The following is a 26921-nucleotide window of genomic DNA, read 5'->3' as shown; positions in this document are numbered from 1 at the left end:
TAAATTATTGAGTGAAGAAAATATAATCCACTCATCCAAAGCAAAATGCCAATAAGGGTCAAATCAGAGTCTTTTAAACATTGGGAACCGCACCACCTAGAAAGATCAGAATAATCAACCAAATCACTTTCCTGGGGTGGGCTTAGCTGGGTTTCTTGGCATCTTCGAATTAGCAAATTCTATCACCCAGAATCTTCTGTTTTAGATAATATATATATACATATACATATTAATTAAAACCCAGAGTCTGAATGACTCCATTTTGCTTTCCATGGCACTAGAACACAGTGGGCTCGGAGCAATTGCTATGAAAACAAAAACCGTAAAATGGATCCGCAACAAGCTCATGCGTCATGATTAAGAGCTGGGTGTATGCGAAAACTGATCTGCATCTACATATGCAACGAACCCACGATCAATTATGCCCCTCAACATGGGTGGTTGCAGGCACGAGGGCCTCACAAAATGATTTCATTTCATTTTCTGTGGGGCATTGAAGCATGGCACACAGTCTCATATCATAAAATGATTCCATTCCCGTTAGACACTCAAGCATGGACTGCATAACCTCACGAGTCATGACAACATTGTACCAGCAAATGGAGAACGGTTAAGGTAAGAAATGAGGGTGTGTACGCTTCTCTACAAACACTTCAAATCTAACTTCAAAAGCAGAGTATGAAAATTAGATAATCATTTGCATTATATTCCAAATAGTAATTCGGAGTCTGAATAGCAAAAGAGAAAAAGAAAGAAAGAATTTTCTGCACATTTCAAATGTCTCTCGTGAATCATACAGAACAAATACCGATATATAACCTAAACGATGGTTCCCCAATTCAATGGGATCTGTAACAGAGCAATCTTCATGACCTACTCCTAAGAATCACCATGATGAAATGAAATCAGGGGAAAAAATGGGGAGGTACTAATAAGAAATGATAAACAACAAAAATAATCAAGAGAAAAAACATTTCTGGGGCTAATAGGGTGGCCTCACAAAAGACCTGTCATAGCTTTCCTTCTATCACGAGCGAACTGCATGAATGATGGCATCGCATTTCCTTATTCCATTCTATGCTCTAGGAAATCAGGCAAGACCCCCCTCAAGAAGACCAAAATAAAGTATCCTTTTTCCAACCAAAAAATAAAGGACGGATTGCTATGTTACAGATTGAAAGAATAAATCTCATGCCCGTTCTAGTGATCCAGGTCCTCTTTCAGCGAAAGTGTGAGGAGACAGCAGCAAATCTGGATCTGGAAAGTATTACCCTCTTTGGCTAATTTTCTGTTTGTCTCCTCCAATAGATCTCCAGAAAATTTTGAGATCAAAAAGAAAAAATACTTAGGCGAAACCCCATATCATTTATATCTTATCCTTCCCATCTCTCTTGTTTTAGCTCCTCCAGCTGAATGATTATGACTCCAAGATGTGGCAGTTCCTAACAAAATCATTGGAGTAGTTAACATACTTGGTCCAAAATGGCCGTAGATGCTCAAAGCCAATCTGCAGCCATGGTTTTGACTGGCCATTGTAGTGGATAACAGCAGCCTTTTTCACACTGTCAATGTTGGTCTTATTCTGGTAGCCCAAGCCAAGCATGTGCCAGGATGGGTCGATTGGGTGAATATGACCTTTAAATGCAATCAAAGCAGGAGGTAGGGTTCCAAGCTTCCACATAGTCAGGTTTGACTTCAGATTCTACAACAGAAAGGCCCACAATCCAAGTAAGAAATGGTGACTAAGCACATCCCAGAAATTTTATCATTTAAACAAAATATATAATCAATTAAAAGCTCAATCAAATGGACGAAAGTTCTAAATTACTCAGAAATTCCAAGTTTCATTGACATTGTGCCACAGTGCAGGAAATCCTATACAGGAAGGGCAGAAGGCAAAACTATAATTGTTCAAAATGTTAAAAAACAATTCCTATAAAAAAAAAATGTTAAAAAACAAAGCAAAGTATCAATTAGCCAGCATTTAAAATCTAGAAATGGACTCAATTTCTACCATTCATGATGGTTTTTATTTTCTTAGTTTAAGACTAAGATATTAAACAACAAATTACAATTTTGATATTTTATTTATTTTAATTTAAATTGGAGAGGAATGACTTCAACAAGAGGAACTACTCTTTACTTCGATAAAGAAAGAACTTTATAAAGAGAGTTGCCTACTGGTATGCCACATTACCAATATTTTTTTCTGATAGGCAATCAGGAAAATACTAACGCCTCAAATATAGGCGCACCAAACTACATAGTAACATATACAATAGCGCCAAGAGGCTTTAATTGAAGTCAATATTTTGATTATAAACATGGGTAGAGCAGCATAAAAAACAAAACCCCTGGATAGAGCTTCATGTTTCATCCAAAACCAGTGACCGAAAGACAATAAAACACATAACAAGGCTGGGACCCACCACTAAATGGCACTCTCACACTATAAAATAAGAAGACACAAGAATGACAATAATGAGATTCAATTTGGGCAAAGAGATATTGTATGGCCACTATGCAGATAAGGAATACCTATTGAACTTTAAGCTCACTGCAGTTTGAAGCAATGAAGAAACTAAGGAAAACTATCACATAAGTGTGAAACAAATGTAGTGCTTAGTTCTTACCTCCTTCAGCCAAGAATGGTAAGTTTCTCTTATATTGGTCTTCCTCCATGCACTTAGATCAAAGATGTTCATCCCATAAGCCCATGCACATTCATCAGGATTCAAATTCTTTGCTATGAGAGGATGCGAAAAGTTGAAGTAGTTTCTGAATCTCTTGGACATTACCCACTCATCTTCGCCTCTACAGGTTTCTACAGCTCCATTAACCTTTCCCTCAAGGTCAATTTCCCAGAGTGGAGAGAGATCACGCTGAATTACAACATCATCATCTAAGAAGACCACCTTGTTGAGGTTTGGAAAGAGCTGTTACATGCACACAATCAACATAAAAATAGCGCAAACGAAAACAAAAACAGAAATGTAATGATTATCATCAATCTTAAGAGGTATATAAACAATAAAAAGTACTCCATTAACAGACATAAATAATACACAGTACATAAGAGAAGACCCCAAGACATCCACATATAATCACTTAATGAAGATTCCAAAACTCCACTGAGACAATTACAAGAGCAAACAAGTCTTATATCGCAGTCACCACTGCTCAGAACAAGGAGAAAAAGTTTTTTTCTCCCCTTCTATGATTCTCGATTCTCCCACTATTGTGTATTGTTAACAATGCAGCTTCCAATGGTGATGTGGGATAGTTTTCAATTCTCAATGCTGTAGGTCTTTAGCCTCCATTTCTACTTCTCTTTGGATAAACTATCCCGTCAAATAAGTACCACCTCTAATACCAAATATTTTGTATATATTAACCAAAAGCCTTTATAGTTTTCAGATCTACACAATAAGTGGAGAAATATATCAAACCACATCGGATTACCTCTGGTATATATATGCGGAGATGGTTGAGCAAGGAAATGTACTTAGGACTTCTAGCCTGCAATTTCGAAGCAAATCTTCGTGGAGTAGTCTCACTGAGATTGGCCCCTGCAATGTGATTCCCATGGTAGTAACTCCGGATTCCATTATGGCTCTCTACAGCTTCAAGCACCGGAACATTCTCCCTTGTTAACCAGTCAAACTGGTGAACGCCTTTCACTTCAACAATAGCAGGTGAGACTGGATTTAGTGCAAACCATGAGTGCATACCCGCATATGTTTTCTTGTCAGTGATGACATGGAATACTATTTTCTCAGGTTGTAGAGATGACTGAACAGCAGAATTGACAACAACTGAAGCAGCCAGGATATTGTCAGTTGACACAATCATGTGATGGTAAGAGTTGTCAGAGAGTAGAGGAAGTAATTCTGGAGAAGGCAACTGTTTTCGCGCATGAGCATTAGAGGAATATTCATCAGTCAGACGAAGAGACAGACAGTGAATGCCTTTTGGAATGGCACTTGCTGCAAAGTGTTTATTCATCAATTCTGCAAACTTTGATTCCCTGATATCCCTTTCAAGCTTCTCCATCTGAGCCAGAGAGAGAGAGAGAAACAAACATATTAATTAAAACCAGAGTTGGGTTAGGCTCTAAAATCTTTTAGGAAATGGTTAAAAAAAATCTCTGGTATATAACTTTCCTCCTTCCTGGAGGGATAAAAAGAAAATCATCAAAATGACAATTAAAAGTTTTGTGACTGAATATCCAGCACTATCACTAATATGATTGCATCATTGTAGCATCCAAGGGCACAACAATCTGATTGCATGCTAAAATCTATGCAGACAGATACACATGTCATGTTTTTAATATGAACACAAAGCATCAGACATAATAACTTATTCAAGTCAAAAACAAGACATCTGGGGGCATGCCTATATGTGTGAGATAAAGTAGTTACTATTTTTATTTTTATTTTTGATGGGTAAAATATGGTTAGACCTTTGGGATATAGAAGTACTTTATAAAGTACTTACTATATAGAACATGTATATTTTCTTTTTCTTTTTTGATAATGTTCTATTATCTGTTTTCAGTGAGTTAATAAAAGTTTCATAGAGTATATAATAATAAAGCAAGTAATAACTACATAACAAGCACCATAACCAGAAGCACAAAATAGAGTTGTTCTCATGCACAATTTCGAGTAAATAAAGATGGCTTTAGTGGGCCATCCAAACAAGTGTCATGTTGATAGTTCTTGACATGCCAGTCACTAATGGTGAGAAGTGTACCGATACTGATAGGTTTCATATGGAATATATCTATGCATATTTCTTAAGAGCAGAAGATTCATTTAATAGAAATTTGAAAATTGTGGACAAAAGGATAAAACAAGGTGGTTTATATGAGAAAGAAAGAAATGGCACAACACACAAACAGTAAAAACAAAAAGAAAAGTGCTACATGAGGAAGATGAGAACTAATCACTTTGATAAAAAAAAAAAATGATGAGAACAAACCACAAAACAACATACTTGAAAAACACCCAAAGGTCAAGGCACCCTTTCTAGCTAAATACCCAAGCTCATGGAGGAAGATTAACCAAGAATCACTCCAATTACATAATGGTATCTTCACCAGCCAATAGAAGGGATATTTCCCCACTTTATAGCTTTAGCTAAACCACTCCTCAAAATGACCAGAGTGGAGCCCCTGACTTCAGCTTCTGAAAATTTGGCCAATTGCCCCTGCTCTGACCTAGAGACTAGAAACAGTTAAGCACCCACCAGGTCACCACTAATGCTATAACCCCAAGCTCATCCAGATTACTGAAATAAACAGCCATCCACATTTCAATCCGATTACTAAAATCAACTACAAACTTAGAAACTAATTAAAATGTCACTTGAAGTTTTGACTTTGTATAGATCTTATGGAATTCCTTATTGGTAGTCCTTGGTAATGACCATGCACAATAAGGAGGATAAAAAGAGGAATCATGTATCACTGAAGCAAAAGCACAACAGACTACAAACTAAGAACCCAATTAATGGTCCAGTGCAAATGCAAGAGAAAGCATGCCATTTGAAGTACAGCCTTAGTATAGATCTTATAGAATTCCTTCTTGAGAGTCTTTAAACTAAAAGCTTTGATCCTAGATAGAATTAGCAATTGGTATCCAATTTACAAGGAATATCTAAGAAGTATTGTCTATAACTCTCCAATATAAAGTGGAACCTATATAACCAGGGAACTGTAAGTGCTGCGGGACCACACAAAACTGGTCATCCAAGTTCCAAGAAAGTATTGTCAAAACAAAGGAATTTTGGCATAGCTCATGAAATGCTAAAACAGTGTGAAACTGAAGATGTGCCAATTTGTCCAAAACAGCAAGATACACTGAAGGAGTAATAGTCCATGATGTTTCATGAATCTTATCTTTTAAAATGAATCTTATGTTTTGAGAAACATTTCAGAACAAACAAGTTCGAAGATAAAAAGGAATTACAGCTTTGTTATCTTTGCAACTGTTTATATATATATATAACAACACTTTGCCTAGGCACTGAATCCTTCAAAAGCATAATGCATACCAGTGACATGCAACCAGGAATGGATTCAAACTTGCATTATGAAGCAATACACACATACTCATTTTCTTTGTAGGGAATCAGACCATTAAGAAAATCTTTTGTGGTTGGTGGATTCAAGAGGGGGAGCAGTGGAAGCCACATGATAACAATAAATGGAGTGATGCCTGTGATTTATTCTCCTTCATCTTCGTTCTTATTTTCCTTTTTTATTTATTTTTTCTTTTTCAAATAGGGCTGTCCACTGTTTGTACCTTTCTATATGCACTTTTTTTTTTATCAGAAATAAAAGATGTATTAATTATGAATAAAAATCTTATGAAAGGATGAGAAATCATTCCCACAAATACAAAAATTTATCAAAGTATAACTGAACTCCTCCACTATACCAAGAGAACAATACAAAATGGAATAGACCACATAAAACTGTACATGGATATCATCTACTCAAATCCAAACTAAGCTCCTCTCCTTTTTGACCAATCTCTTTTAATCTACACACCAAATGTCATTTGAGCTGAATGACATTGAGAGGAATGCTATTAAAAGCATTGGTACAAGAGGCCCAAAAGGAGGTATAGAAGTGAAGTAGATCCCATGACATCTCTGAAGTCCTCCACTTGTCCTCAAAGGTCTTAGCATCTCTCTCACCACACAATCCACAGCAATGTGAGATGAGCATTTTTATATGCACTCTTTTATCATGAAAAAGAGGAAAGTAGCTCCTCTTAGTACTCTTAGGTTTGTTTGGAAAGAGAGCGTGAGAGGAAAAGAGCGTATCTAATAAGTGGATATGATAGGCAGACCCTGCCTCACTTGATCAAGTTTAACTGAAATAAGCAGATGAATCACACTAACCCATCCTCAATTGATCATGTTCACCTACAGAAAGTTTGATTGCCAATCCACCCATAGTGTAGGGCTAGGACAGCATTGTTTGAATAGAAAACTACAGAACCTATGCTTGTTAAAACCTTGGTGGTAAAAATCAAACTGCTGCTCATTAATAGGGGGCAGTGAGAGGAAGTGAACATCCTAAGCTTCTTTACTTTGGCCTTTATGCTTCTATGAAATCTAATTTGACTTTGTAAAGGAAACAAATGTGGATATCATTAATGATAACTTGTAATCCAAATAACACAAATTCTTTTTTTCTTTTAAGAAAACAAATAATATAAATTCTCCCAATAGAATTCTTAAATGTGCTAAGACAAATTATGAGTAGGGCTTAACATATTCTGAGAAAGGTAACTTCCTGTTTTTATCCAAGACAATAAATTAAATTTAGTGTCTCATTCAACACTCTCACTATATCTCAAATGATGACAACACTGCTAGCAGAACTTTTTTTTCTGATAGGCAACACTGTTAGCAGAACTTATAAATTATACCATAAAGTATAAGCCATTAAACAAAGACACTAACTTTCAGAACAAACCTCCCCCAAAAAGATAAACAAAATATAATATGTGTTGTGGTAATATGAAACGTACCATTGCCCGTAACATGAAAGCAAATGTCTTTGCATCATACTGTTTGTTCTTCATTTCAGAAACAAGTTGACTGAATGTATCTGGAAGCTTTAGACCATCTGGGAGTTCCTCAGTGTTCACTTGATTGAGGATCTTGTAAAAATCTCTAACTAGCCTCTGCTGCAGCACCATCACCATGAGGAATTGGCTTAAATAACAACACAAATAATTTTTCCACCAAAGAAAAAAAAAACTAATCAAACGGGCATTATCAATCTAAAAATAACATCTACAGGATAAGAAAAAGACAAAATTTACCCCTGAATCATCTGCTCGACCAAGAAGCCTTGGTCCCAACCGCCTGCCTAGACAATCTGACACAATTAGGAAGTGAGAATGAAAACCACAAAACTAGCATGAAAATGCTAATAACACTAATAAAATAAATCAATAAGAGAAACCTATATAAGTAATATAGGTTCTAAAACCAGGCTACAAAAGGTAAACACAAGTTTGCTTAACCTATTAAAAGAAATAGCCTGCCAACAGAATTTACTTCATTGAACAAAACTATAAAATATCATACAAGATAACCAGCAACAACCCACAAACATACACACAAGAAGTGTGGGTGTGAAGGAACAGATAAGATATCCTTAAAGGGCCAGATTAAATGCACCAAATAGAAGCAAAACCTGACAAGCCAAAACGAAGAAGTGAATGCAGCAATTCCAGCCAATGGACATTAAAGATTTTGAGAGAGCAATGTAATATTATAGATAGTACAGTCAAAGTAACAGCGAACATCAAATGCATATGATTGGCTCGACATAGTTGGAATCAAGAATACTTGTTTTAGACTTGATCAAATCAAGCAGCAAGACGAATCCCTGCCCATACCAGACAATGAAAAGAAACATAATGCAATGAAACAAAATCAGCATATCAAACAAATAACAGTGATTGAATTGATTGAATGAAAAAACCAAAAAAAAATAAAAATCAATAACCAATATCCAAAGGATACATTTCAGCACAAATCGGTTCTATCTAAGTTCCCTTGGTTTTCCATCATTGGGACACCATCTTAGGGTCAATCTAAACTTATTCATTTGTTCTTATGGTTTCTCGTCGTTGGAATGCCATCTTAGGTTCAATGTAAGTTTATTCTTTGTTCCTTTGCTTTCTCATCAATAACCAATATCCAAAGGATACATTTCAGCACAAATCAAGACCCCATCTTTCAAACAAATTTAGTAGACAAAAAACTTAAGAAGGCAAAAAAGCAACAAGAACAAGACAACAATGGAATAAGAATAAATCTACAAAACTAAATGCCAATTGCTTTCAATTCAAATATTAGAATGACATTAATGCTCAAAATGTGCAAACCGAAGTTTCCAAATGTAGTAGTACAATGCAACCAATAGGCTGGTGCCCAAATGGTCTGTTCCCCATCCTAAACGGAATAAGATAAACCTAGATTCAGATTCAAATACAATAAATCAACCCAAATCAAACCCAGAAAGATTTTACCTACTTCAGATCTCATGCAAATCCCAACATCAAGAACTTCTAAATGAATAGGCCCTCCCAGAAAACCAATATAACAAAAAGTGCCAACAGAAACAAACTGTGTCGAGGGAATCAAAAAGGGAACACGAGAATCCCAATCCAATTTTAATAAAATCAAAATAACAAAGAAGATGCAAGAACCCAATTTGCAATTCATTTTAATCAAATTAAAAAATGCATTCCGTTCATTCGGATCACAACCCAATAAACATGTTAGATTGAGCTCTAGAAATGAATATGAAACAGCTACTAATTAATCAAATCTTGATCTATCATAGACAATAATAACCAAAGAAATCAACAAATTGGGCGGAATGAAGGAGGGTGATAAAATTGAGATGGCAGTACCGAATGATGAGCACTTGTTGACACCTTCAAGGGTAACAACAGCAGTGAGAATGAAGACAAAGGGTAAGAGGAATGCCAAGATGAGGATTGTGTGGAAAAGAGTGCGATAAGAGATATGGCGAGCTGCGACCTTGATCTTCATCAAGTCAATAAACCCATTGCTGCTCGAGATCGTGATGCTTCTCATGCTAGGAGAGAAGTGAAGCTGCATCGTCGTCTATGCGGCTTCAGGGCAATCAAAACCCTAGAACCCCAACTTCCAAAGCCCACCAACACACGCAAAAAACCCACCATCAGATCTGCACCCACAATACTCAACTCCCTCTTTTCCTGATCTCTTCCGCCCCTTTGTCCAAGCTGTTTCTCCGTTTCTTCTCGATTCCCGCATTGGATTTGCAACCTACGAATTGGGTTTCCTCAATTTCAATCCCAATACCCAACTCTCATTCAATTTTGGGTTTCCTCGGTTCTTCCTCTCCCATGGATCGAGAGACTCTGAGGGCAGAGAAAGAAAATAATATTGAGCTATGTTTTGATTTGTTTTCTGTGCTTTTGTGAAGTGTTTTTCATTGGTTGATTTTGTTTACTCCCCCAATTTCTTTTTTCTTCAAAAAAGAAAAAAATAATGAAGTTAGAGTCAAAACCGTGTTGGGTCGGAGTGAGAAAAAGATGGGGTTTAGAGAGAGAAAGAGAGACGTAGTTTTGGTGAGAGAGAGATGCGAATTGGGTTGGAGAGAGATATGAGTTGGGTGTTTGACCTTGAGATTAGGAGAAGACAAGAAGGGGAGAAGGGTGATTTTGAAGCTAAATTTAGGTGCCTCCTATGATTATGGTAAAGCACTTGGTTCTAACCCCATCATCTGCATCCCATGTGGACTGCCTTATATTTTCGGACTTCTTTCTCATCTCCAACGCAATACCAAACCACGGAAAAATATACTAAATTTGGGTGAAATAATGCTAAAAGGCCCAAAGATTTTAGTTGGTTTTTTTCTGAGGGGGCTTCTTTTGAATTGGGTGAGACAATATTTGAAGACTTTGGATCAATTGGGCACTTGGATTTTGGATTCTAATCAACATTTGGGCAACGCTCTATGGTGAGAAAATGTGTGATTTTGAAAAATATTTTCATTCCTATTCTCCATTTGATTCCCTCTGAGGCAATTCCACAACACACAAAAAAAAAAAGGTATGAGACTAGTGTAAAATATAAAAGAAATGGAGCCGGCTGTATTGAGTCATGAGTTGGTTAAGGTGTTGTTTTGAGAAACGGCAGCTGGCTAAGGTGGACTCTATCATTGGTTTCATAGTCGGCAGAGGCCAAGTTCATTTGGGTTTTTTTTCTTTTTATTTTTTTGGTAATAATGTTTTAAAAGTCAAATCAGTACTGGTGTTTTGGATCATGAGTTGAAGCTGGAGTTCCTTCTTGTCCTTTCCATGAGGTTTCTTTACCAAATATATTATCTTTCTTGGCCAAGAATATGATTGAGTGGAGGTCCTTTTACAAATCATTTATATAGAAGTTGAGATCCTCTAAAAGCATGAAACATGAAGCAGATCCTATGCCCAAATCCACCATATACCTATTAAAGCATGTTGCATATTTTTGTAAATGACCCACAAGAAAAGGGACACAAAATTGGAGCCTCACTTATTCTCAATAATGCTTAATCGTGACCCACATCGTATTTTGGAACCATAAAAATATTTATTGGGTTTTTCACAAAGTCGATTTTTATGGTTACTCACCAAAGACTTTTCCACAGGTCATCAGCATTTGTTTTTTATGAGAGCACTTATTGGCATAGGTGTAGGTTTTAATTATTAAATCATTCTCTAACCAATCTGCGTTTCCTTATGGATTAGTTTTCTGGTATTTGAATATCGTTTTTATAAAATAACTTTTAATCTGTTTGGTTATTAACGCTGCAATATCTCCTCTTCAAGTGAAAAAAGGGGTCCCTTATGTGTCTTATCAAGCCATGTAATCGTCTTATTTATTAGTAATAAACTCGATATAATATAAAAAGGATTTTATATATTATTAGAAAATTACATGTTAAATTTAGTATTAAATTATCATACCAATACTTCTGGATCAAAAAAGTTTTGTTCACTCGAATGTGAACCCATAGAATTAAGAGGGATAGAGATATAATGCTCATTGAATTGCTACAAAATTTAATTTATTTTTATAAAAGTTTTAAGATAAACAAGTATCTAAAAGTTCATGGTAATTGATAATGATTTTATAAAATAGTTATAATATTTCTAACACTTAAAAAAATAACCATAATTCTAGAAAACGCTTATAATATTTTCAACACTTGAAAATTTTATATTATTCAAGTATTATAAATCCTAAAAATGTTTTTTAAAATTATTGTCAAAAACATTTTAACTAAGCAAATATATATATATATATATATATGAAAAAATCTTTTCAATTGAATATCAGTTTCCTGTTGAATGATAACTTCAGTCAAACAATCTTCAATGTTAAAAGGGTTTCCATTAAGAAGAAAAAAATAAATAAAAGGGTTTTTATTAAAAAGAAAAAGAAAAGAGTAAAAATAAAACTCCTTCAAACCTAAAATCATGTCTCAAGTGCGTCAGATGGCTAACTACTAAGCCCAAAAATTAGGGCTTATGAGTTGTTACTACCCTGGGCTTGGTTTTCATACCACAGATGTTGGAGGGAAAGAAAACAGAAAAGAAGAGAGAAAGGAGAGAAGTAATGCGAAGATGTACGCACTACACCAAAAGTAGCAACTTGTGTGAGCCCCTTAACATATATGGATGGTGTATGGACTCATTATAGGAGTTGGATACTAATACAAGATAAACAGAAAATATCTGCAGAGAATTTCTATGAGAAATAGAAGAGTTGGTCGGTTGAGCTTCTACTCTATTAATTAGATGGCGGGTTTGAGGTTAAACCACCCTCTGGAATGTTCTGATTTGAAGCAAACAAAACTTCTTCTGGATACTGTTAATCCTTGCCTTCCTGAAACTAATAAACACAGAAGTTTGATGAGAGAATCACTCAAGGAATTTGATGAAAGAAATGAACCGTTTTTCTCTCTAACAACACAGAAGTTCATCAGAAACCTTCATAGTACAGTTTAACCAGAACTTCTTCCCAATGCATACATAAAAGAAGGGGGTAGATTTAAGCCAACTAAACGCAAATTTTAAACCAAGTACATGTAGCAATTAATATATACTTTTTTTTATGTGATTAGGGCATTTTTTAGACCTCAAACCACAGAGCAGTATGTGCGGCTGTGGGCCATTAGAAAGCACATCTTAAATTCTAAAGAGCAGTGGGCACATGGGTTGTAGCAGTGAGTTGGAGACAATGTTTTGAAAGCATAGTTGATCTGTAGATTGCTTTATTCCAAAGCAAGGTGGTCACCCATTACAATCAGCGGTTCATCAGTGCATAGAAACAAGGACAGTCCTACATATCCTACTCCCACTTGTCACTGTAATTGTCTTAATCTATTTGTTCACCTTTCAAATTTATATTCTCTGCTTAATTTCTTCTTCTTTTTTATTTTTTTAAAGACTGAAGAGCATGGTGCACATGTTTTATATTTTAATATAGGAATAAAAATTAAGTCATAATAATAATGACAAGGTTAGGTGACTAATAAAATAATTGGATCAGGTGCCTAATGAGGCTTCTTTTTTTTTTCCTGTTTGTTTTGTGGTGTTAGTCAACTTTCATATAAAATCACTAGATTGAAAGAAGCTTGAGAGGTTTTAATTTTTCTTGACAAAGTAGAAATTGAAAGTTTTTCTACTGCAGAAGATATATGAAGAGGTTGACATCTTTTCTGTTATTTTATTTTCATTTTTGTAAAGCAACTTCCTGAAATTCCTAAATCTAATATTATCGGATCAAAAGCAAACCCACCAGTGAATTCAACATCTAACATATCTTTGACACTAATAAACAGAAAAATGAATAGAAAATGAAAACAGAAAGATAGAAGTCCATGAAGTCTTTTACTTTGGGTTTAATACAATTATAAGTATTAATTAAGCTAATTATAGATTTTATTTCCTTAACCTCATTGTGGTATTCATCTCTTATCATGCATTGTATGAAATCTCTTATAAGACAAATTTTTTAGTATGTTACATGCGCTAAGATCAAGTTTACTACAACCATTAGCTACAATAAATTTAATTAATAGATTGTTATTTAATTAAATGTAACAAAGCATTGAGATTAGGTTTAAACTTAGGGGAACAAAGATATAAAATGACCTTGAAAGAGATACTAGACAACCATGTGCAATATCATCAAAGCAAGGGGGGAAAACTATATCAAGCAACAAGCAACCACATGCACTGATGACAAAAGGATTTCCACAAGCAAAGGAAGTGCATCACATCATAATAGACCATTTTATGTGTACTTTCTGTGCTTTTAATAAATCATTTCAGTTGAAAAAGCATCATACTAAAATCATTTGCAGAACCACCGTGGCAAATTAAAAATTTGGGTTCTGCATTTCAATTAGGGAATATAATGGAACTGGGAGACAGTAGCAACAAATGCACAATTGAATTCAGATTCAAATCAGGATTTTCTGTATTCTATTAAAACAAAATTAGAGCCTCACTATACTGGAAACTCAGACACAGAATAAATTTCCCATTTTTGCTCATTTGAATAGAATTTTGTATTCCCCTAAAATGATACCTTGTGTGCTGCATGTGTCGAAATGCAGCACTTGAGATCCTTTGCTTCCTCCTCTCCTCTAAATGCAGCATTTGATTTCTTCATTTGTGTTTCTCAATTTCTCTCCCTGCATTATGTGTTCCTCTTTGCTTTAAGAGCAGCTTTTGGTTTTTCCATTTATACACTTACTCTCAAGACACAATATACAGGTGTCTCTGTTAGTACATTTCATTGTCTGCTTTCTCCACTGCCTCTAATCTTTAAATGTAGCTTCTGTTATCTCTATTTCTTATTCACTACTGTAAAACTGTAAGCATTACTTAGTTACTCTCCATTAAGCTCTCAACTTCAAGACACAACAGTTAGGTTTCTCCATCTCAGTTTGCACTAAATCTTGGATCATCACCCGATATCTATTCATCATGTGATGCAGCAAGCTCATCTAGGATAACAGTGTTTGTTTTCTCCATGCTGCTTCTCTGTGCCAAAACCAGTCGTTAGGTTTGTTCTTTTCTTTATTTTTTCCTTCTATCCCATTTGGCTTTCACTTCTCTGCAACAAACTACAGTGATCGGATTTCTTTGCTTCTTTTTCTCTCTACAGTAAAAGTATTTGGTTCTCCTTATCTGCTCTTGGCCTAAAAATGCAAAACTACATTTCTCTTCTCATGAACAAACCTTCATAAGTAATGACTCGGCAATAGGCTATCCCTTATGCCCTAACAAAAGACAGTTCTCTGTAGATACGTATCTGCCCTTTGCTAGCATTAAATATTCATAAACTTGGATATGAAGTCATGAACCTCGGCTTCACTGAGAACTTTTCACTTCATGGGCTATTTTGTTCAAGCTGAGGCATCCATCAATTACAAGCAAAGAGGCTTTACTCACTTCATATGTTTCTGACCTCAATCAAACTGTGAGCTGGTGTTTTTCTTAATCCTATATTATTCATCATAAGTCTCACATGCTCTGCATCTCTCCACCGTCCTACTGCAGAATAAATATTTGCCAACAATACATAATTTCCTGTGTTCCCTGGCTCAAGCTCAAAAAGCCACTTTGCAGCCACCTCTCCCAGCTCAACATTCTCATGTATCACACAAGAACCAAGCAATGCACCCCAAACAGCGTGGTTAGGCCTAAATGCCATTGTTCTTATCAACTCGTAAGCTTCCTCCAGCCGACCTGCACGACCTAGAAGATCAATAACACAAGTGTAGTGATCAGTGCGTAGACTCATTTGGTTATCCTCCAACATGAATTTGAACAAACCCAAACCTTCATCCACCAATCCTGCATGGCTGCAAGCATGCAAAATGGAGGTAAAAGTGATCTCATTTGGTTTCACCCCTGACTGAACCATCTGATTGAAAAGAGAAATGGCAGTCTCACCATGCCCATGCATTCCATAACCAGCTATTATTGCACTCCATGTGATGATGTCCTTATCCTTTTTAGGGATCCCATTAAAGATGTTGTGAGCTGACTCTAAGCTTCCACACTTTGAATATATATCAATCAAAATAGTAGCAACTTCGATTCTTGAAAGAAATCCGGACCTTATTAGGTAACCATGCATATTTCTTGCTTGCTGCAAATCTGTGAGAAAAGCATATGCAGGAAGGAGGCTGTTCAAGGTTGCATCATTGGGATCTACTGCTTCCATTAGCATTTGTTTGAAAAGCTCTATAGCTTTTCTTGAGAGCCCATTGTGAATACATCCAGAGATAATTGCATTCCATGGTGCTGTTCTCTGTTTTGAAGTTTTTGAAAACACCCTGAAACTGAGGTTAACATGATTGCATTTTGCATACATGTCAATCAACGCAGTTTCTACAATAACTTCAGATTCAAGTTTTTGCCTCATTGCCCACCCATGCAAGCAACGGCCATGCTTCAGAGAATACAAACTGGCACATGCAGAAAGAACAGAAGCTAAAGTTACAAAATTGGGTTTTACACTTTCAAACTGCATCATTTGACAAAGCAGTAGTGCACTTCTCGCATCCCCATTCAAAATGTACCCATTCATCATAGTAGTCCAACTCACCACGTCTCTCTTATCCATCTCATAAAAAATCATTTGCGCTTCATCCATGTTACCACACTTTGCATACATATCCAACAATGAATTCCAGACTGATATATCCTCTCCCAAATTCTTCACTTCCACTAATGCATGAACTCTCCTTCCTACCTCCAACTCCTTCAAATAACTGCAAACTGGCAACACTGAAACCACAGTTGCGCAATCTGGCTCAATCCCTTTACCCATCATCCAATCAAAAACCATTAATGCCTCCTTGACACACCCGTTTTTAAAATACCCATTTATCATAGTGTTCCAAGACACCAAAGTCCGCTCCCTCATCAAATCAAAAACCCTCCTCGCCGCTTCCATCTCCCCGCAATTCATATACATTGCCGTTAAAGAATTCTGAACAAAAGCATCGGAATCAAACCCACTCGTAACCGTTCTAGCATGAATCAAAGCACCCATTTCAGGCAACAAGTATTCACCGCATGCTTTGATGACAAAAGGGTAAGTGTAGTTATCAGGCCAGCGCCGCCCCGAGGCCAGCATTTGCACAAACAGTCCAAGCGCATCATATGACAACCCACTGTTGGTATACATCCTAATCATAGCGTTCCAGGAAAATAGGCTTGGGTTACGCAATTCATCGAACAATTTACGTGCATGTGGTGCACATCCACACATAGCATATGCCGCAGCCAAACTAGAGAGAAGGTGATGGGAGTAAGGTGATGAGAGTAGGCCCAGAGTGATAGTGTGGGCATGTATCTGTTTGGTGTTTGGTATTGATTTTCTGGAGGTGCAGCGCTGTAAGAGCGACTGGTAACGGGCGGTGGCGGTAAGAAGGTGCTTGGATTTGGATAGAGCCTGTGATGGACCATCCATAAATACCAATGTTCTCTCAAACAATTCTAGGTTTTGGGGTCCTTTCTCAATCTGTCTTCTCCATTTCAGACATATACGCTCATAACTCATTCATGTCACAAACACCAACTCCAGTCCACAACCAAGTTTATAATAACAATAATAATACAGCCTCTGTTTGTTTAAATAATCCATTACACTTTCGTTGGTTCGGTTTTGAAGACTAATTGGATTTGATCAATTTAGATATACAAAGAATTAAATTAATTTATAAATTATGAAAACGGAAAATAGTAGCAAACATAATAATCTTTAAAAGTTAATTAGAACTCAATTTTTTAATTAATTTTTAAAAACATAAATAATTTCGTATCATAAAAAGTTTCTATTTTGCATATTGAATTCTTATTCTTTAAAAATAAAAATCAGAAAAATATATTCAAATAAAACCTAAATTAATGTCCCACCACCTTATAAATGTTAATCTCCCTTTTATCTTAACAAACCAATTTTTTCTTAAATCATAATTTATGTTGCTAGGGGCTCACTTTTAGCAAGCCTAGTGAAATCCTTCATTCTCTCTTACAATTTAGTCGTAACTTAAAAGTTATAACATATATATGCGGCTCTATGGAGTTAACTGAAACTTTGAAAAAAAACACTTCTTGTGGCAACTCATTAAAATAGACTTTAACAAAAACTTGAGATTTATATAAGTTTTAATTATTCTCTACCATAAGCCATTTTGAACCCATAACATATGATGTTTTTACAACACATTTGTTTCCATTACTAGGAGAAGAAAAATTGATCGTTGAAGAATGAGAAATTGTTTAAATTATGGTGATGTTGATCGATCATGTAAATAATGATTGTAACTTTTTAAAATCAAATTATTTAAAGATACTTATAATCAATAAGACCAATAGTAAATACATAAAATTAAGATAGATGAAGACCAATTGTAAATGCATAAGACTAAGATATATGGTCTAATATATTTGAAAATTATGTAAATTGTTTTCATTTAAGGACTACATAACAATACTACATAAAGGTAATATTGTATATATATTTTATAAATTAAAAGGTCACATTAAAAATGATAAAATCAAACATATTTCATATAAAATTCTTTTATACACGTGAATTTCAAGGAAATAATAAGATTAATATTTAATAAATATAATTAAGTGATGATTTAATAGACTTATTCACAAAAGTTTTGCCAACTATAATGTTCAAAAAGTTAAAGTTAATATAAAACATTGAAATACCAACCTCAAAGATTTTCATAATAAATTAATGAAAATAACATACTAATATCAATGTTGAAGACCATACTTATGTAAATACGAGGGGAGCATACTTATAAGAGGATGTTAATATAATGAGTTTTATTGACAATGTACGGTTTGAATGAGATGTCTCAACAAACCAAATGTATCCTAAAAAATTATAAGATTACTTTACAAAATTTTAATGAAACGTACTCTCCTAAGCATGGTTAACATAGTGGTCATCCAAGGAAAGTGTCATAAAACTTCGTATTCACAGTGCCTTATAAATGTCTAACATACCTCTCGTATTAATAAAACAAGATGCTAATACCAGAAATTTGAGTACTAGAAGGACCACGCCTCAAAGGCTGACATAGCATCCACGTGTCACTTGAGGTGAAGAGAATGAAGCCATCTGGTACACGTAGCAAGCCAGCCATCCATTCACACTGTCAATTCTTGCATAGCATAAATGCAGCCTACAAACCCAAAATCCCAGCCCTTGGTTTTGCCCAACGAAAACAATCCAACGGCTGATATTAGTCATTCACAGTTTCTATCTACCAGAGACAAAGCAAGGGGACGATATCTCTTAGTTTTCGTCCTCGGCGCCGTCCTCGTCTCTCAATGGCCTAACAGTTTCGAGGTAAACATTCACTGTCCTTCCATTTCTCTCAACACCTGTTGTCCCAAGTGCAAAAGAACAGAAAAAAAAAAAAAAAAAAACACCCATAAATTCTTCGTTATACGATTTCAACATTTGTTTGCTGTGTCTTGTATTTTCCCCTCATTCACAATTTCTCGTGCTGTTGTTTATCAATAACGTTTAGATTTTTATTCCCGTTTTCCTTTTTTCTTTATGGGTTTTTAGGGGTTTTTTTTTTTTTTTTAATTTTCTGGGACAGCACCCATTGCTTGTTTTGTCTAACGAGTTAATTAGTGGCCCCTTATGTTAATTAGAATGAGAATGAAGTGGATTCTTCTTGTTAGTTGAAATTATTTAACAAGCTCAGCGTTGTTTACACAATTCTCCTCATCGCTCAGGAATGGACAATTTGTTTTGTTTAATGTATTAACTGAGTAGTGGATTTCTTCTGTAAGTACTTATCATCTGTGAATATGATAATCAGGTGAAAATTGATGTTTACAAAGCATTTGAAGTTGGACATGGAAATGGGGCCATAAATAAATTTGCAAGTATCACTAAACTTGATGGTGCAGCATGGAGTTAGGATTTGTAAAATGTACTGAAAGTGTTTGTTAAGTTGAGTTTCAACCATTTTGAAACTATCCTAGTTTATAATTGGTATGCAGCAGGATTAACACAGAAACATGGAAGTGAAAACCTCCAATGAAGCAAAAGAGCTTATGGACTCTTATGTGACATTGGAAGATGAAGGTGATGAATGTTGTGTTGTGGAAGATGTTGAAACTCCCATAGTTTTGGATGACGCACAGAAGGATGATTCCGCAAGTCTTGACTTTTCTCAATATCTAACAGGCGGAGTTATAGAACCAACACTGGATATGGAGTTTACTTCTGAAGAGGATGCTAGAAATTTTTACAATGCATATGCTAAGCAAATGGGGTTTAGCATTCGTGTGAATTCATATTACCGCTCGAAGAAAGATAACTCAATTATTTCTCGAGAGTTTTGTTGTTCAAAAGAAGGTTTTCGCCGAGAGAAGCGTGCAAAGATGGAGCTAGGTGATGATACAAGGAGGAGGCGTGCTCGGCCGATTACAAGGGAAGGTTGCAAGGCATTGATGACTGTGAGAAGACGGGATAATGGAAGATGGTATGTAGCAAAGTTAGAGAAGAACCATAATCATGAATTAGTGACTCCAGCAATGCGGCAATTTCTTCGCTCCCATAAGCAGGAATATGATCCTAAGAAAGGTTCGGTTAACTCTCTCAGTTCACCTGTGATGGAGATGAGCCCTCCAATGAACACCTTGACTGGTGATTGTGACAGTTTTGGAAAGATGGTGTTCCCTCAACAAGATCATGTTAATTATGTTGGAAGAGGACGGCTAAGCACCTTTGGCATAGATGCTCAAGGTCTCTTGGGGTTTTTTAAGATTATGCAAGTGAGTGATCCTGCATTTTTTTATGCAATACAGGTTGATGAAGAAGATCGGCTAAGTAGTGTTTTCTGGGTTGACACAAGGTCTAGAATTGCTTACAATTGTTTCTCTGATGTAGTAGCCTTTGATACAACTTACCAAGTGAATCAGTATAAAATGCCATTTGCGCCTTTTACTGGATTGAATCATCATAAACAGTCAGTTTTATTTGGCTGTGCACTGCTTGCAGATGAGACAGAGTCCACATTCATTTGGCTTTTCACGACTTGGCTTGAATCAATGTCTGGGCGGCAACCAGGCTTAATTATAACTGACTATGATTCAGCAATAAGTAGAGCAGTACAACGGGTTTTCTCAGAATCAAATCACCAATATTGCAAGTGGCACATCATGAGCAAAATGCCAAAGGAAATGGGGCATGTTTATAGTGCACTACCAAAAACATTTCAAGTGGAGTTTGATAAATGCATTAATAAGAGTGAGACACCTGAAGAATTTGAATCTGCTTGGGAATTGCTCCTGGACAAGTACAATCTTAGAGGAAATGAGTGGCTCCAATCACTATATTTTGATCGCAAGGAGTGGGTCCCTACATACATAAGGGACATATTCTTTGCAGGAATGTATGCTACCCAGAGAAGTGGAAGCGTAAATTCGCTTTTTGATGGCTATGTCAATGCAAGAACTACCTTACAAGATTTTGCAGAGAAATATGAGAAAGCATTGGATGATCGTTATGAAAAAGAAGCGAGGGCAGAGTTTGAAACATTTTACACAAAACCAGTTCTAAAGACACCACTTCCAATGGAAAAACAAGCTGCAGAAGTTTACACAAGAAAAATGTTCACAATATTCCAGGATGAACTTTTTGAGTCTCTTGTCCTTGCTGTGAAATTAACTGGAGCTGATGAAGGAAGCCACACATATGAGGTGGCAAGATTTGATGAAGAACATAAAGTGTACTTTGTTGCTCTTAATGTTTCCAAACAAATAGGTAGTTGTAGTTGCAAGATGTTTGAGTTTGAAGGGATCCTTTGCAGACACATGCTTGCAGTATTCAAAGCAACAAACATTTTTACGCTTCCACTGCATTTTATATTAAAACGATGGACAAGAAGTGCTAGGGATGAGGCTATATTGGATGTAATGCCCTGTGTTGAGATGCAAGGTAATTCTCAAAAAGGCAAGAATTCACAATACAATATTTTGTACCAAGAAGCCATTAAATGTGCAGAGGAAGGGATGGCATCTGACCATAGTTTTAAGGTGGCATTGAGTGCCTTAAGAGAGGCTAGGATCAAAATTCTTGGTGCCAAGAATAATGCCATTAGTGCCCCAAAACTTGAAATCATGGCCAGCGCAAGCTGCCGGGATGAGAGCAACACAATTGGGAGTCAGGTAGACGGTACGTCAGTACTGATCTCTCCCCTCAATCCCCAGAAAACTAAAACAAGAGGATCTTCTACAGATAATAATATATCCAAATATGCATCTGAACTATCATCAAGCAGAACTAGGTTATGCGCTAAATGTAAGTGCCCAGGACATGATAGTCATACTTGCTTGTGGTTGAAGGATTCAGGCCCGAGCTCTAGCTTGGTAAGTATTTTATTCAAATATCCACAAATTTATGTTAAAATTTCAGTATCTGTTTTTATCATTTATGCATCCATTTTTCTTTTGTAGGACCATCAGAAAGAGAACTTTGTGTGCACAGACAGTCCATGTGGAATGGGAGACGACATTCCTCCAAAATAAGGGTTTTTCTCTTTTGATATTTGTTGAAGAAGAAACATGGGCTGGGCCCAAATAGTTCAGATAAGGCTCTGCTGAGTTTTAAGGTGGATTTATTTGTAGGCAATGTTAGCCTCTTTGTATTCATGTTTTACCGTTTTGATAGAAGATATGTAAAAGGTTGTCAGGAATGAGGTTCGTCGTAGTTTTGAAGTGAAGTTGCTATGTTAATTCTCTCAAGTGTTTTGATTCTTGCTCAGGGTGATGAGTGGGTGGGTTCCTAGGTTTGATTCTCTGTAAAAAAAAAGGGAAAGAAAAGGAAAGGAAAAGAAGTATTCGTGAGCCTTAAGACTTTTTGAGATTGTTCATGATGCACTGTATTTAGTTCAAGTTTTTGATTAACATAGAATTTGTTTTGCTTTTACTGATTTGTTTGCTAAGTTATTTTCCTCCTCTCATATGTGTTTTTAAAGTTTTCTAAAAGAAAACATGCACTATATCTCATCCCTGTGGCACACTAAATCTTGAGTGTCAGGTGTGGATTGTGATACCCTGAGCGCATTCTTTGTCCTGAGATTTACTTTCTGATTGGGTAGACCACAAGAAGAGATGGGGGAGGGTTTGTTTAAAAATTCTGGAAGCTCTTTGGGTTGATTTATGTGCTCATGTCTTGTCTGCCATGTCCTACATTTTGTTCATCCTGTCTGGGCTTTTTCCCTCTATATTTTTGGTCAATGTGCATTAAAAGTTAATTTTAGCTGCACAATTAGTTTGTTTTGTTTTCCTTTGTGTTGGCATCTTTCTTTCCATTTCAGGAGAAGGTGATGGACATATCAGGATTTGATCTTGTTTATTTGAGTAAGTATTACTGTTGGAATGAGTGTGTTCAATTGTGCCTTTTATGATTCAGTAAATTCTGTATTGTACTGCCTACTGGTGAGCTTTTCCTGATTATTTTCCATTTTATCAGGGATAATTTTGTGGACTAATGAGGTGCTTTCTCACTCACTAACCACTATTTTCTTCATGAGCTCTTTCTGGATAGCAATTATTTGACATATCCATCTTTTGTAGTTGAGAAAGCCCTGTGACTTTTGTCCTACTGTTTTGAAGCTTCCAAGGAGATAAGACTGATGAGGCACAAATAACTTTCTTATGGATTGTTTTAAAAAATTATTTCCAAAAAGAAATAAGCAACAAGTAACAATATTTTGTACTTCACAATGATTTGATGGATAGGATGTGGTAGAGTTGGCTTTCAACATAGAGGACTCTGGTTCCCATCAAAACAATGTATCAGTACATTGAAGTGGATGTGATATGCTTTCTTTTATTTGTTATGGCGGATGAAACATTAGTCCTTATATGGGTGGGACTTTTTTGGTAGTCCATTGCTAACACAAAGCATAGGAGGTGACAGTTTTTATGTTATGTTTCCAGGTCTGTGAACTTTGAAAGTTTTTTGTAAACTGTATTTTATAGCATGGTACACATGATGTAGCTGCAGCAGGTACAGGCGGAAAACTTCTTATGGATTTCTTCAAGGAGCTTTTTTAATCTTTCTTGCTCTTGCAATTGATCTGTGGAAGTAAGTATCGACCTTTTTCTATTGTTCTGTTTCGTATTGTTACATTTAACAAAATCCTTAGAAGGTTTAACCCCCAGGTCTGTTGTGAACAACGTGGGAAGCAAAAGAAAAGAAAATGCTTCAAGACGCTTTGAATGGAAGCAATCTGTAGCATGCTCTTATCAATTTGCTGTTTCTTTCTGAGAATCAAGCATAGAAATTGCAGTTTTCAGTAGGTTATTGGAGACCTTGATTTACTGATAAAAAAAAAAAAAAGGTTATTGGAGGCCTTGATTCATGATCGTATTTCCACTGTCAGGAACTGGATAGCGTAGAGGCTTTCCTTTGAAGAGGGATGAGGCGGATAAGTTAGTTTAGTGGGAGTCAAAAGATGGAAGTCAAGGCTTTCTATTTTTTTGTGGTGCCAGATGGTGTTAATTTGCTTGTGAAGGTTATATGAATCCTTGGGTGCGGAAAAAAAGAAGAGTTTAGATCAATTAAAAACTGAACAAATGTTATTTGCTTTGTTGTGTTTATTTTAGACCATTTGATAGGAAGCAAGGAAGTATAGCAAGTTGTTTGTAAATGTTGAGCATTCAAAGAAGGCCATTAAAAATTTGTTCGGGTGTTGGGCTAGATGGGGATTCAATGCCCATACTAGATTACCTGATTGGAGGGGGTGTTTTTTGTTTTTCTCCTTTAAATGCAGCCAGAACAGAGATAATTTAGTAACATCCGGACAATTCAAATGAAACAGGTTTTAAATTGGTTTATGACTCAGTTTTTGGTCAAGGACCCTTCATGTGCATGACTCACAAACAATATATTGGCAGAAATGCTCTGGATAACATTCTGGAATAAAAATTCAATGGCAGTCAACATTCTACAATAAAATCCTCATCGACATGTACCAGTCGTTGGACTCACACAAACCTACCTGAAAACATGCCCAAGTACAAAGCTCTCATGGCCACCTTCCTTAATGGTAGTTTTCTCTGGACCAATTCTAAAACAACAAAACAAGGAAATTACAAAGAGAAAGGCCTGATTTCCACCCACCAGTCACAGAAATTAGGGCTGAATCCCAACCAGGTGATGGCTCTTTATGTGATTACCTTTACACCCTTTCTCTTCATCAAATCAGCTCTAGACTCCATCTTCAGAGGCAACGGTGCTGAAAATACCAAGCTCCCATCTTGGTACTGATAATGCTCAACTTCGTGCCCATCTTCAGTTCCCAGGTTCCTTATAGGGTTCCTTTCATCATCACTGGTCTGCGAAGATCCTCCGCTCTCAATGTCTCCACCATCATCATCCTCGGTCTCCCTGGACAAACCCCCCATATCTTCAACTTCTCCGCTGAGATTCTCCACAAGTTCGGTTTGACCCATGCTCGTACCATCCTCACCTGAAACTGGCTCATGGGTGCTGCCCAAAACCCTGGATAAATTCCCATTCTCTGCAAAGCTCACACTTTTCTTCACCCTAGGTTCAAGCTCATGCCTTTTCACCAAAATCCCATTTCTAGCTTTTGAAACTCTACCCTTTTCAATAATAGAAATACTAGGGTTTTCTTCATCATCACTGAGATGCTGAAATCCTTCAAGTTCCACATCTTCCTCACCCTTCTCCAAAACCCTAGAAAACCCGCGAATCTTTTCAACTCTGTCCCTCAGTTTCTCCATCAGTTCTCGCTGATCCGCACCAGAATCGCGGCAATTTGAGCCTACCCTGCCCGTCAAAACCCTAGATTTGCTAGCGTTTTGGGCAGTTCTCATATTCCTTATTGGTTTATTTCGAAGTTGATGTCTTCTCGCAGAAACCCCATCAATGAAGTCTAGGAACCGAACCAATTCTCGGGTGACGGACCTTTTACCATCCCTGATCATCGAATCACTGTCCTGTAAACAAACCCAAAACCCGAAGTTGAAAAAACAAAAGTAAAAAGCAACGGGGACGCATGGAGGAACGGTTATACCTGAATGGAGTCGAGCTTGAGAAGCAAATCCATGGCTTTGTGAGAGAGAGCTTCAAAATCGAAATGGGTCTTCTGAGACAGCGATGATCTGAGAGAGTTGAAAGCGGACTTGATGAGCGCGAGCTCTTTGAGATGGGCGAGAGTCCTCGATCTGCGAACAAGAAAGGCCCGGAAGTGGGTCTGAATGGTACGCGCGGCGGCGTCACGGAGAGAGTAGGAAGGAGTGGAGAAATGGAGGAGAGAGGATTCGAGGGCGTCGATGCGGCGGAGGAGAGAGGAAAGCAGCGTATGGGTCTGCTGCTGGTGCTGCTGTTCTTGCAGGAAGCTTGGTCTTTGCGGGTGGTAATTGTTGTGGGAAATGTGGGATTTGGGGAAGGTAGAGTAGAGGTGAGGCCGAGAAGATTGAATCAGTTGAGCAGCAATGGCTTCAACAAGTGGGTCTCCCTCTGTTGACCCCGTGAAGCCGCAGCAAGTACAACAACAGCACACACTGCTGCAGTAGCTGGAAAGCTGGTCGTTCCGGCAGCAGGGGCGAGGCTGAGGGGGGCGGGCGTGGTGGTGGTGATGAGCCATTGAGAAGGAACCTTTTGAATTGGAGATGGGTGGGCTTTTTGTGGAATGAAGGGATTTGTTTGCCTGGGGATTACGTCCTGTACAAAACTCTTTTAAGTGATTTTGCTCCTTTTGGATTTATTATTCGTTACTTTTTCAAATTATTATTTTCATTGTATGCTTAATTTTAGTTTACGTCATCGATGTTTGGACACTTGATCTCATCCATTGGGCCCACTTAATTCTCACGGCCGGAGTGGACCGGACCATGAGATTTGGGGCCACCCAAAATTCGGCTAGGAAGCCGTCCCATTTGGGCCAAGCCCACGACCTACTAGTGAGTAGCGAGTCTAGTGACGTATGTCTTGTAAAATTAATTAAATCAATGAATGAGAAAAAGGAGGAATGAAACGTTGCATATGTTGAAAATGCAAATAGTATGTTGCTTTACAGTTTACAGTACCCTAATCTGAAGTCAAATCCCAAGATCTCTTATCTCTTTAGATATTTAAATTAAAATTTTGAGATAACTTTTGGGGGTGAAGAATCGAGATGCACCCAATAAATATTAATAATGAAACAAAATGCTTTACAGGTGTACGTTCGTTACCTCCCAAAATATCCCCATCCCATGTCACTTCAATTTCCTTCTATCCAATCTATCAATCATGCA

The 26921-nt window shown here is 36.8% G+C and overlaps 4 protein-coding genes across 6 annotated transcripts; 1 reads left to right on the top strand and 3 right to left on the bottom strand.

Annotated features, from left to right (window-relative positions):
* Window positions 1-677: 677 nt before the first annotated feature.
* Window positions 678-10235, bottom strand: LOC117931346 (probable galacturonosyltransferase 14). Of its 2 annotated transcripts, none has more exons than XM_034852303.1 (6): window positions 9453-10235; window positions 7848-7903; window positions 7551-7709; window positions 3463-4053; window positions 2634-2936; window positions 678-1702 (listed from the first exon to the last, which is right to left on the bottom strand). In XM_034852303.1, the coding sequence occupies exons 1-6, from the start codon at window positions 9661-9663 to the stop codon at window positions 1418-1420; spliced, it is 1605 nt and encodes a 534-aa protein (XP_034708194.1). In that variant the 5' UTR covers window positions 9664-10235; the 3' UTR covers window positions 678-1417. The 2 variants fall into 2 exon arrangements, with proteins under 2 accessions (XP_034708194.1, XP_034708196.1); XM_034852305.1 differs by having other exon boundaries at window positions 7551-7706.
* Window positions 10236-14316: 4081 nt separating this feature from the next.
* Window positions 14317-17173, bottom strand: LOC117929904 (pentatricopeptide repeat-containing protein At5g39350). The gene has a single exon (XM_034850348.1). It carries the CDS (start codon window positions 17158-17160, stop codon window positions 15040-15042), a length of 2121 nt encoding a protein of 706 aa, XP_034706239.1. The 5' UTR covers window positions 17161-17173; the 3' UTR covers window positions 14317-15039.
* A 1672-nt stretch (window positions 17174-18845) lies between these two features.
* Window positions 18846-24334, top strand: LOC117929874 (protein FAR1-RELATED SEQUENCE 5-like). Of its 2 annotated transcripts, XR_004653814.1 has the most exons (4): window positions 18846-18975; window positions 19460-22016; window positions 22104-23950; window positions 24038-24334. XR_004653814.1 is itself a non-coding variant. In XM_034850299.1 (3 exons), the coding sequence occupies exons 2-3, from the start codon at window positions 19662-19664 to the stop codon at window positions 22173-22175; spliced, it is 2427 nt and encodes an 808-aa protein (XP_034706190.1). In that variant the 5' UTR covers window positions 18846-18975; window positions 19460-19661; the 3' UTR covers window positions 22176-24334. The 2 variants fall into 2 exon arrangements, 1 of the variants encoding a protein (XP_034706190.1); XM_034850299.1 differs by having other exon boundaries at window positions 22104-24334.
* Window positions 24335-24544: 210 nt separating this feature from the next.
* LOC117929875 (BAG family molecular chaperone regulator 8, chloroplastic) lies at window positions 24545-26316 on the bottom strand. Its single transcript, XM_034850300.1, has 2 exons — window positions 25697-26316; window positions 24545-25619 (listed from the first exon to the last, which is right to left on the bottom strand). Exons 1-2 carry the CDS (start codon window positions 26267-26269, stop codon window positions 24822-24824), a joined length of 1371 nt encoding a protein of 456 aa, XP_034706191.1. The 5' UTR covers window positions 26270-26316; the 3' UTR covers window positions 24545-24821.
* Between the last annotated feature and the right edge of the window lie 605 nt (window positions 26317-26921).

The sequence above is a fragment of the Vitis riparia genome, chromosome 14 (genome assembly GCF_004353265.1).
Source record: "Vitis riparia cultivar Riparia Gloire de Montpellier isolate 1030 chromosome 14, EGFV_Vit.rip_1.0, whole genome shotgun sequence".
In the NCBI taxonomy this organism is placed as follows: domain Eukaryota; kingdom Viridiplantae; phylum Streptophyta; class Magnoliopsida; order Vitales; family Vitaceae; genus Vitis; species Vitis riparia.
The sequence above is the reverse complement of the archived record's forward strand: the minus strand, read 5'-3'. Positions and strand labels throughout refer to the sequence as shown.

What these genes read in the sequence shown, in the direction of transcription:
- LOC117931346 (XM_034852303.1), bottom strand. Translation starts at nt 9,663, where the DNA reads ATGCAGCTTCACTTCTCTCCTAGCATGAGAAGCATCACGATCTCGAGC. An exon ending in CAACAAGTGCTCATCATTCG is followed by an intron (nt 7,904 to 9,452) that starts GTACTGCCATCT and finishes TAATTGTGTCAG; the next exon opens with ATTGTCTAGGCAGGCGGTTG. An exon ending in TCCGCATATATATACCAGAG is followed by an intron (nt 2,937 to 3,462) that starts GTAATCCGATGT and finishes TGCATGTAACAG; the next exon opens with CTCTTTCCAAACCTCAACAA.
- LOC117929904 (XM_034850348.1), bottom strand. Translation starts at nt 17,160, where the DNA reads ATGAGTTATGAGCGTATATGTCTGAAATGGAGAAGACAGATTGAGAAA.
- LOC117929874 (XM_034850299.1), top strand. Translation starts at nt 19,662, where the DNA reads ATGGAAGTGAAAACCTCCAATGAAGCAAAAGAGCTTATGGACTCTTAT. An exon ending in CAGGCCCGAGCTCTAGCTTG is followed by an intron (nt 22,017 to 22,103) that starts GTAAGTATTTTA and finishes TTTCTTTTGTAG; the next exon opens with GACCATCAGAAAGAGAACTT.
- LOC117929875 (XM_034850300.1), bottom strand. Translation starts at nt 26,269, where the DNA reads ATGGCTCATCACCACCACCACGCCCGCCCCCCTCAGCCTCGCCCCTGC. An exon ending in TCAAGCTCGACTCCATTCAG is followed by an intron (nt 25,620 to 25,696) that starts GTATAACCGTTC and finishes GTTTGTTTACAG; the next exon opens with GACAGTGATTCGATGATCAG.